Source organism: Mytilus trossulus, chromosome 7 (assembly GCF_036588685.1).
Source record: "Mytilus trossulus isolate FHL-02 chromosome 7, PNRI_Mtr1.1.1.hap1, whole genome shotgun sequence".
Lineage (NCBI taxonomy): Eukaryota > Metazoa > Mollusca > Bivalvia > Mytilida > Mytilidae > Mytilus > Mytilus trossulus.
In genome coordinates this window covers 60,018,598-60,030,282 of record NC_086379.1, presented here as the reverse complement: position 1 = coordinate 60,030,282, position 11,685 = coordinate 60,018,598, and the positions used below count along the sequence as shown (strand labels likewise).

Genomic DNA, 11,685 nt, shown 5'->3' with positions numbered 1-11,685 from the left:
ATATGACTTTGAAAAAATTGAATATCACAGGTTCTCAAATTCAGCAATTCAGAAACACGTAAAAAACCAGAATAAGATAACAAACAAGCAGAAATAGTACGCTGGTTGTAAAGGTTATTTTCACAATATAACCTGTCGAACATCTGTGAAAGCATATCTGGAGTGATCGGTTCTTTCTTTTTAATCGGAACAGATAGACGTCTCTTAGCTCCTTCAAGAATATTTTTCACTAAATCAGAATCTGTAGGAGAAATAACACTAATAATTTTATGTGCACATCTAATACTATAAAACGCTTCATTGATAGGACTGGGCGTACGATTTTGTTGCACTAAACATGCTAAATATATAGCCACATGTATTGGTTTGGCCGGTAAAATAAATTCACTAGATATTCCATTAGATAAAGCCCATTTTTTCCATCTCAAAAAACCATAATAATAATTTTGAACGGTATTGTTAGATTTACTTTCGGTTAACAAATCAGGAAGTAAATGAATTTTCTCAATCAAAGTATCAGGTAATTCCAACAGATCGCTTTCGAAAGCCTGCAAAAACATATGTAAAAATAAAAATCACATTAAAACATAATGTACAAAGCACATACAATTTGTATATAAACAATTTCACAATCTAATGTTCACATAACTCGTCTTGCATTTCACTTAAGATTAAACCACACCCACAGCCCCTCAGGCCTACTGTAACATTACCACCACCAACTCAAGAACTTTTATATTAGTTGTTAAAAAGGTTCAAAATCAAGTCTCAAAGCCAACACCCTGAAGGGTAAATCAATATTTCCAAATACTGATTTATTCCCTTTACCAGAAGTATAGAATTTCTTGTTAGTAGTTAAATCTATACAGCCTTTCACCTCTTTAATGAACCCTTCACCCGTAGGACATAACATCGGCCAAAAGCTTGCCGACTTCCATAAAGGTAAAACAAGTGTAGTGTCCCATGAGCAAAACATTGCCTCATGTAACTTATTACTTTAGACACTAAACATACAGGTGGTACAAACCAACCATTGGCACCTTGCCAGTTAATAGTGAATGCATCGATACCCATCGAGTTCACCGTCCAATAACGGGAATAAAATACCGTTAACTTATGATTGTCATCATTTGCAAACCAGTCTATCTCATGAGGTCCCCATAGGGAATCTACATACATAAATAACTGTTCGTCAATACCCCAATCGTCATAATCAATAATACGACTGATGAAATCCGCTTTCTCATTCAAGGTTCTAGGAACCCAAATAGATATATTATGTATCAAACAATTCTCAAAAATGCACATAGCAATATCCTGTAACTCAGGTTTCATACTACCTTTTTCCACAATAGTTACTACATTCTGGTTATCACTGAACCATTTAATTCGTTTATCTTTTAATACATTGATCATAGATAATAGAATATTTCTAACAGCATTTAGCTCTTTCCACGTAGAACTCTTTGAAGCCTCACATTCGGACCACATACCATGTGCTATATTAAAAGGTGTTTCTACAACATAGCCACCATATCCTGTATTGCTTGCATCACTATAAACTACAGATTGACATGACACATCTGAAGAAAACTTTTTAACATTTACGTGTTCTAAATTTTCTCTCCAAAATTTAATTCGTATCAAGCTTTCTGTTGATAAAACAATACAACTATTCCACGAAGTCATACTTAAAATATCAATGCTTAAATGTTTAGACATGATATAAGCAACGTTTCCAATGACGTATGACATGGACACTATTTGTCCCACTAAAGAAGCAACCAATCGTGCATGGACTTTGCCATGTTTAGATACATAATATTCAACGTCAGCAATAGTTTTTAAAACCCTTTGAACTCTTTCGTTCGGAAAAGCTATAGTGCCACGGTTTGTGTCAATTGAATAACCCAAAAATACCAAAAGTTTCATAGGTGACCATTTAGATTTTTCATTTTTAGGAACAAATCCACTCTGAATTAAATCTTGTCTCACTTGATTGGACATAGTTTTGCAAGTTTCTTCGTCCGTATGAGTGCCTAAACCATCATCTAGGTACATTAAAACTTGTTTACCTTCACCCCTCCACTTTTTTATAAGTGGTCTTGTGATTTTAGTAAATATATAACTTATAAGAAGATCATGTATAGCTTCGGTAACAAACTCGCTATGGATGATTGCCGATCGATTGTTTTTTAAGCATATAGAAGGAGGGGTACTGTAAAAAGGAATTTTGTAACCATTCAAAATAGTATCTAAAATATAATCATAACAACCAATATTTTTCCAAAAAAAATAGTGACTTTTAAGCCTGTTCTTCACAATAATATGTGCCTGTCCCTGTTCATACTCGTAGTAATTATTAGTGAGATTATCCGAGTCACTTATCGAAGATACTTTAGTTGTATTATTTTCAATTAAATAATCTATGCTACAATTATACTCATCTTTTATAAAGTCTGTACTATTTCGATTTTGGTTGGATAGGTCTGGGATTGAAGGGACACTGGCTTCTCCAGTGCTGGAACGATCAACAACCATAACATGCACCTTGTCTATTTTGTCGTTGATATCCGCTCGTGCTGGGCTGATTTTGATACAAGCTTGACCATTGTACCATGACTGGGGTTCACGAAAGGGCTGATTTTTTGTTTGAAAAGTATCAACAAAATGAGAAGGAGTACTAGGAACAGAATAATTAGCCTTCTTAGAAGCAGACTTTTTTCCTTTTGCATTACGTTTACGTATCGCCCTACTCTCAGCTTTATTAATTTTGCTCTCATCGTCGAAGTCACTGGCCACTGGATTACTTTCATATTGCCTAACAGTCTCCCAACCCCCTTCACTACTATCGGTAATCTTAACAAGTTTATTTTTTTTTAATCTTGTCAATTACTTCAGTAATAGTTTCCCGTGCTTAGTCGCTCTTTGAATTATCAATGGCCCAAATAGGTTGTGTCAGGTCTTCTAAAAATTCAGTATTTAGTAGAAATTGAACCTTATTTCCCTCATACTTCCAATTATATTGAGATTCAGTTTTTAACTTTTTAACCTGGGAAGCAACTGCAACGGTAGACCCGTGAACTTCATGTCTTAAATCGGAAATGTCTTTCCTAAGTTTTTCGTTAAAGTCACCCTGGGTTTTAACAGCTTTCATAACGTCTCTAAGAGACACCTCCTGTTCTGGGGTTTCCCTCTCTTCAGGGTCCGACATTACAAAAAATTTACCAACTTACTTAAGAATTAAACTTTAGATAAATAAATGTGTGTTGACGGTTTGGCGCTGTCGTGCTGAATGACCAAAACCCCCGTTTTGGCGGGGAAAATGACCGTGTGATAAGCACGACACCTACATACATCATGAACAAACAAGAGAAAATAATTTCACTCTTATTCACTTCGTTCAAACGAAAGAAATTATATTTATATTTCGAGCAAAATATTCGACAATGCCGGTATTTATATTTAAATCTTTAAATAACTAACTAATGAACATTCGACAGTAACAGACTGACAATTTTTTTTTTTTTTTTTTAGATATCATTAATTTATTTGGTTCATGTGTAGACGACGCAGTTTCAATTCTTATTTGTTTTGATAGAACATCTATTTTACACAAGCTTTTTCTCGAAAAACGCACGATATTACGAGGATACATTGTTGACCCATGGATTGTTGTTCGTGTAAACGAAACGAACACAAAACTTTTGATTGCATTTCCAAGGGGGAAAACATTATGTCATGCCTTTTAAATCAAAAATATAGTGAATCATGAGGGGTACAAGTGGTGAATACCACCCATGTTTTAATCAACAATAAATTTCAAATGGTGAGATGAGTACGAGGATTGTCAAATCGTTATCAGACTAAAAAGTAAGTAAATGAATATGTGAATCTCTGCGTATTGCCTCTGAATTGTGATTTATTTGAAGATTGTTATACTGACGGCCCATTTAGGTCTTAGGATAGTACTAAACCTTTACAAATTATTCTCCGTATGCTATTTCATGATTATTGATAAGCTTCGATTCAAGTTCTGTATTACTCCAAGAAAGTGTTTACAGTTAATGATGTCTAAAACTGTTAAAAATGTTTAATGAACGTTTAAATAACAGTACTCATGATCCACTCAATATGTAACATGTCTCTAAGCTCTCCCCTGAATTAAATGACAGATATTGTATCCAATTTGTATCAACATCTCAAAGATGACGACAAATGAAAATGTATTATGGCCAATGTAGCTAAAAGTAATTGTTTCTTTTTTGTGGAGAGCGAAAATGCTGGTCAAAACCAAGAAACTGCAACCGTGTCTCCCACTAGCAATTTAACATCAATTTCAATTCTGCGGTTGAGACGTAATAGGCATATTTTTAGGGGCCAGCTGAAGGACACCTACGGGTGCGGGAATTCTCGCTACATTGAAGACCCATTGGTTGCCTTCGGCTGTTATCTGCTCTATGGTCGGGTGGTTGTCGCTTTGACATATTCACCATTTCCTTTCTCAATTTTATTGTGAGGCCAAACACAATTCATTCTATTCACGAGTCACTTTAATAATACAAATGTGTACTTGATAGATTGTAAACTCACCGAAATTAAATTGTTGTGAATTGGTGTGAGACCTATGTTAATAATAAACCTATTTATTCAGATTATAAGAGAATGCAAATAAGGATTACAATCATATACAGTCAAAACTAAAACAGGTGTAGAAATACAAACAGCATAGATGATTTATTATGAGATAGGTGTTAACAGGTAGCTGAATATAAGTATGTGTGTTTCTTTCTTTTTCATTCGACAGTTGGGTTTTTCAATCTTTCTCGCTTCAAAAGCACAAAATCGTTAAGATCACAATCATATAACTATAGTTTACTAAAACCATCATATAACTATTGTTTACTCAAACCATTGATGTTTTTTTTCCTTTTATACACCAGTCTCAGCGTAGTGCATGATTTCTGGAATGGTTTGGTAATGTTGTTCAGGTACCAAGTAACCTTGGTGATCGAGCTGGTCTCTTGGTGTATGCGCATTACGTATTGTTGAACACTGTTGCATATTAGGAGACAGTTCTCTATAACCGGATTCGTTTCCCTCTACATTGGTTTCATCTAAACCAGTGTATTCTGAAAACTCTGTACCTTGTAACCTTTCATTTACTTTTTGTAACTTTTCTTTATAGAATCTCAATCTATAAAATATGTAAAGATATATTTGTGTATACATGTTCCCCTGTCAATTTAGATTTTTGATCGTATTACTGTGTTGGTTGTTTTATATAAATTAAATTAAGAACCACGTCTATGAATTATTATATATTCAAGTACGTCGACAATTTTGGGTTGTCTTTAAAGGGAAATAGTAGCATAGGTTTTTTAGTTCCGCAAAATAAATCTTCTACATGTCTGAGGTAGATTAACTCATCATAAATACCAGGATTAATTTCTTGGGTAATTTATAGTTAAAGCTGTGAATGCATCATATTAAATCGTGTTATTGATAATGTGAGAAATATGAATCAGGTCCTAACCATGAATTTCTGAATGATATTTGTTTTCTGCAACATCTTACTTTTCGGCAACTAGATTTTCTTTGCTGTAAGTTGTTATGTAAAGTCTTCAGTTACAAATGTGTGGGAAATCGTATGCTGAGCCTTCCATTGTGTTTTATTACAAAAATTCTATGTTGTCGGTGCCATGTAATTAAAGTTCTTTCATTGCATTAGTAACATAGACCCAAATCAACCCTATCTACCATACATGCTCCTTTCGGGGGCAAATAGATATGAGGTGGGTGCTACCTGAAGAGCTACCGAAGGTAATTGGTTCATGTTCTATTCATTTATCGTCATACTGATATACAAGTATTTCTTGCATGCTTATGTTGGTGATATGATCGAAAATAAAGTAGAAAGCCCAATGCACATTTTCAAATTATTCTTAATCTGGAATGTTAGCGTAACCAAAATGATTGGCAATGTCCACTTAACTTACCTTCCTTATGCTCTAGAGCTGATCATTATCATCAGAAATATCAATGAAATGATAAGCAAAGTCCACTGAACTTACCATCTAAATGCTCTAGAGCTGATAATTTTCATCAGAAATATCAATAAAATAAAAAAAGCTAAGCCCTAAACTTACCTTCTAAATGCTCTAGAGCTGATCATTATCATCAGAAATATCAATAAAATGATTATCAAAGCAGCTGCTATTATTACTTAAATAGATAAAATAAATAAATAAACATCGATAAGTATAGTTTTTTACACTTATGTATTTTTTTAAAGGAAACATTATAATCCGTAATTTCGGGTCTAATATCTCCTCGGCTTTCAAATATTTGACTTGAGAGTTCGTGACGAAGGGATATCAAGTCATGTGTTTCGAATCACAATTGGTCATTTTCATTCTTGATAATGATAGTAAACAAAACATGTATGTTTCTTTAGAAGTTTGGAGTTTAAATAAATGCAAGTTTATTTGATGTGAAGCGTGTTTGATGATTTTTTTGCATTTTGGTACAATCATTCAAATACATGAATAAAAGAATAAAATATAATTTTGTGTTTGCGCTTATGATTAAGCCGTATGATTAAGGACTTTCCGTTTTAAATTTTCCTTGCATATCAGTATTTTTGTGGTTTTACTTTTTAGACGATAGAATAATCAATCTATTCAAAATCCCATGTTTAAATTAAGCAATATACTTAAACCAATGAGAGTTAACAATAGTATCAATGTGATTCATCAGAAGAAAAATTATTTCAGATTTTAGTAGACAGGGTTTTCATGTAAAAGCTGTATTTTGGTCATAAGTTTCAAAATATTTTCTTGTTGAAAATGACAAATAAATCAGAACTCTAAAACAGTAAAAAAAAATACAAACATTAATTAAAAAACACATAAAAAAATGTCAACCTTAGAAAAAATTTAAGTATAGAGACAAGAAAACAGAAGGAAACTTGTTGAAACGAAAAAATATCAATGGATTTTAATCAAGTCATTTAGGAGTTTTGTAGTTAGTTTTTAAACTCTTTTCATATAAATCAGAGGTTAAGCTAACTAAATAAACAGGTTTAGTCCTTCATTTCCTGCATTAATCAGGACTATGGCAGTTGTTTTCCATTGATGTGTGGGAGCTTTTGATTGTGCATTTTGATAATGGATTTTCCACTATAAATTTTCCTTGGAGTTATTTTTGTTCGGATTTACACTTTTAATGAAAAGTTCAAATCTTTTCTTTTTTCAATCCAATGTTACACCGTGCAAAAAAGTAAAATTACAAAAATACTGCACTATGAGGAAAATCCAAGTGGAAAATCCCAAATGGCAAAATCAAAAGATAAAACACATCAAACTATAATTAAACCAAACGATGTTTAACATTAAATAAGCCTGCATTTACTTATGATATGCTTAGCAGAAAACTTACCTGATGTAAGAATTGCCATCTCATAAAGGTGCTTTATGTCCGATTCACTGGCATTCTTTGGTCGTTCTAAATATGAAAGTGATATTTGTTATTTATCAATTAAAGACGTTATATATGGACGTGTTTGGATTATATTGACTGAAGACAAAGTCCGAGTGTCAATTTTAGTCTAACAGGTCCATATATAACGTGAATACTAAGTGAAAGTCCTTAATCTTTATATTACATATGTAAATAATGTATTAGGAAAATGACGTTTAATGTTCTTTTTGTGTATTTTTCAATTGTATTTTGCAAGAATTCGGGCAAGAATTATAACATGTAATTGAAAATATCAATATTCTTTAACAACTTCATAGCTTGTTGCATTAGCTTTCTTGCATTCTTGGCGTCTGCGTTTAACATAAAAATTTTAAAATATCTAGTGATAAACTTGCAATTTTTCTTATTGTATGCCGCGGCGCTTCCTCTGTGGCTATTATGTGTGATGTCATGACGTCATAAATCTAAATTTAACACATATTGACCACAAATATACATATAAATAGAAATATAGCGTGAATATACAAAATAGAAACAAGGCTACGGATACATAAAATAACTGAAACACGTGATTTCATTATCCAATGAAAATAGTAGAATGCTACACCATATGTAATAACAATTCATATGCATATACAATACACTACCCGATAGAGTCTTCAATGTGTGCATGCGATAAGTTTATAATTAAACGATGGGAAAACATAAACAAGAAATGAAATATCGACACTTACTTGATTTTGTACACAGAAAAGGCAAATGAGATGAACAATTTTCTATTGTGAAATGTCTGGGCTCAGCATTTGGCAATGCCATACAAAAATCTTTCCCTTTAGCAATTTCTGCAAATTAAGTAAGTTAAAATCCATCATTCGAAACTCACTTTAGAAATTATTAAACTTCGTCACATAATTATAAAAAGATTTTAAAGTAATGAAAATTAAAATTAAAATCCCTGGGATGTGTTTTAGTTGATTTAAGTCTCTAATGCATGATTATTTATTATTAATTGTTTTTGGCTTTGGCTTTTAACTAGCTGTCAGTAACTGCGAATACCCTCAAATCGTATTTTCTTTTAATTCGACCTGTTGATACTGTTTGTAATGCTTTATTGTTATCTTATATTAATATGGATCTAGTCAATATACCAGCTTTGATTATTTGGAATATCTTTTAGTTTTCGCTTCTTCTTACTACATTTGTATAAACTACAAGATTTACCTGCATTTTTAAAAGCATTTTTTTTCAAAAGTGATTATTGTCGAAGGGTGAAATTTTTCGCATTTTTAGTTGAGTTAAGCCTGCAAATTGATATTTTATCGTGTGTTTTTCTATGTTGTGATGTAATGCTATTGTTTCAGAAAAAGGGAGAAGATTTGGTACCATTAAAACGTTTGATCCCGCTGGAAATGATTGCACCTGTCCTAAGTCAGGAATCTGATGTACAGTAGTTGTCGTTTGTTTATGTACTTTATACGTGTTTCTCTTTTCTCGTTTTTTTATATAGATTAGACCGTTGGTTTTCCCGTTTGAATGGTTGTACACTAGTTATTTTGGGGCCTCTTATAGCTAGTTGTTCGGTGTATGCCAAGACTCCGTGTTGAAGGCCGTACATAGACCTGTAATGGTTTAATTTTAAAATTGTGATTTGGATGGAGAGTTGTCTCATTGACACTCACACCACATCTTCCTATATCTATAAAAAAAAAATATATAACGAATTATATGTAAAACAAATAGTTCTATCACATAAATGATCAAAAAATATTCAGCCTAGTTAACAGGGTAAAGAAAATATCAGATCAGGAATAACTTTTAAAATTCTATGAATTTAAAACATTGCAAATAACAATATATTAAATACCAGACGACAAGGTATGGGACCTAAAAACTGGAGTCCAGTATATTTCATTTGATGGAGTGAGGCTACTGAGAATATCTCTGTTATACAGTACAAAGTGTCCTTGTTTCAAACAGTCCTCTTGGTAATCATACCATGTTTTTCTTGTTAACTCCCCTGCAAATATAAGGAAAATATTTTTATCACAACATAGAAATAATTATATATGGTATGGTGAGACAAATATCCAGGATGAAAGCACATGCAGGCCACTTTTTTATAATGCAACAGATTTTTCACAAATTTTGTTTTGATTCGGATTCGGCTGTAAACGTTACTGATGAAAACAAGCGGTTAGAGAAACATATACAGAAATATTACGGATCATGTGTCTTAGATATCAATGATAACTGATTTTGACAAGCGGTAAATTCATGCTATGACATGTGTTACAATATTTTTATCATAATTGTGAAAAAAAATCTTAGAGCGCAAAAGAAATTTCAGACAATACACCCAAGTACTTTTAAAAATGTATTATCATTGTTAAGAAATATGCAATTAAGAAATATGCAATTAACAAATACAATGTTCATTCTGCAATACATCGTGTTATTGTAAAGTATTAATTCAGTAAAGCATACACACCAAACTGATTTTGATATATTTTTTGTCGTTTTTAGCAGAGATATATAAATACAGAGATTGACAACTTGTCGCTACAACTATTACCCAGCGGACAACTTCACGCGTGTGCACGAGATTTCTCGAGTGAAAAAAATCCGCCAAACTATCCGCAATATTGATTATTTACAAACAGCTTTATGTACAGAAAACAACAAAATTATAATTGAATACAACCTAAATCATCATCATTCAGGTAAGACTCACTTAATTTATATAGAGGCATAATTCATTTGTTATCTTTAGCTTTTTTAAGTAACATTTAATCAAATTATAGGCGAATTTGCATCCAGATTCCAGAAGCCCAAATTTAAGGTTCAGTACGCAATAAGACTCCCGACTGTTTTTAACCAAAAAAAAAGAAAACTGAGCAAATATTTTTAGGTTGTACTTGCTTATACAATGACACATTAGGTTTATAAAACGGTTTCTCCTATTATACTTGAACTGGGATTATTCCGAATTTTAGGATCGTTGGATAAAAAAACGACTTTAGTGGTCTCAAAATGGTTTCTCGGTGTCACTATTTAGCACAATGTCTACCTACTGAATTCTTATTCTATATGAAATATTCCATTAAAACATTGTTTATATGGAATACTTGATATCATACATTGTGACAAAGACAGATATGTCTCTGAAAAATATATAAATCATGGTACTTTACTCCCTCTCCTTTTGTATTCACTTTTACTTTTCCACATCTGCTATTGCCTCAAGATCCAAGATTCATATCAGGAATGCATGTTGTATATCATATTTGTATTTTTGTTTTATTGTTTTGCACATAAATATGTTTAATGATGCATCAATTTATCTTGAATTGGTTCCTACATATGAATTGGTCATTTTTTTGTCTTATCAAGCTTGAGGACATATACATTTGTAACTAACATATTTTATACACCCTTGCTAAGCAGCATGGGTTTTGCTCAGTGTTGAAGGTGATGTGGCAACTTGCTGTCAATTGCTAATTCATTTGGTCTTTGGGGGAGAGGTATCTCATTCCCAAACATACAACATCTTATTACATTCATTTGGTATACATGTCTCTGATTTCGGTTATATTGCAAAATTTAACTATTTCGGTTTTTAAACATCATTGTCTCTCGTTTGTTCGGCTTTGAGCGTTCTTGTAGAAGGCAAGTCTATAAAAGCATTTCGGACGCGTTAATTGATCACTTATACTTGAACGACTTTACTGATTGATTTACCAAATAACAGCCGTCATTACAAACGCGTGGTTAGGTAGTATACGAGTAAGCAGTTTTTGTCAAGGAAATGGCGATAACGAAATGGAAACTCTGGAATATCATTTCAAATATGAATGCTTCTTCAATGTTCTACATTAATTGTTCACATTGAGAAAGTTGAAATCATCTCTTTTATATCGTGACGATTCTACAAAATATAGGTGTAAGTGAGGAACCTTAATAAAAGCCATGAGGTCGTCAATATAAAGATCCTGGGTTTTTTTTGTATCTCGGAGTAGTAGATATTTTATTATTATTGAAGATGATTATAACAGTTTTGATCTTTGAATTAGACCTTGTAGATTTGACTTAGTAACATTTTCAAAGTCTTTGATCAGCTTTATACAAGACGATAGGTTAGCTACATGTCTATGTCTGTGTTGATTGAAGTTATAAATAGTAAATAAAATTAAAACTAACATGATG

The 11,685-nt window shown here is 32.3% G+C and overlaps 2 protein-coding genes across 2 annotated transcripts; both read right to left on the bottom strand.

Moving 5' to 3' along the window:
* Nucleotides 1–873: 873 nt before the first annotated feature.
* Nucleotides 874–2,007, bottom strand: LOC134726560 (uncharacterized). Its single transcript, XM_063590966.1, has one exon. The coding sequence runs from the start codon at nucleotides 2,005–2,007 to the stop codon at nucleotides 874–876; it is 1,134 nt and encodes a 377-aa protein (XP_063447036.1).
* Nucleotides 2,008–4,712: 2,705 nt separating this feature from the next.
* Nucleotides 4,713–7,509, bottom strand: LOC134727185 (uncharacterized). The gene is made up of 3 exons (XM_063591562.1): nucleotides 7,441–7,509; nucleotides 6,150–6,225; nucleotides 4,713–5,197 (listed from the first exon to the last, which is right to left on the bottom strand). The coding sequence occupies exons 1-3, from the start codon at nucleotides 7,457–7,459 to the stop codon at nucleotides 4,933–4,935; spliced, it is 360 nt and encodes a 119-aa protein (XP_063447632.1). The 5' UTR covers nucleotides 7,460–7,509; the 3' UTR covers nucleotides 4,713–4,932.
* Nucleotides 7,510–11,685: the final 4,176 nt, after the last annotated feature.

Bases quoted from the DNA above. Each gene is read 5' to 3' on its own strand.
- LOC134726560 (XM_063590966.1), bottom strand. From the start codon at position 2,007: ATGTCCAATCAAGTGAGACAAGATTTAATTCAGAGTGGATTTGTTCCT.
- LOC134727185 (XM_063591562.1), bottom strand. The intron at 5,198-6,149 runs GTAAGTTTAGGG...CATATTTTATAG, and splicing joins AGCTCTAGAGCATTTAGAAG to ATTGAGATTCTATAAAGAAA.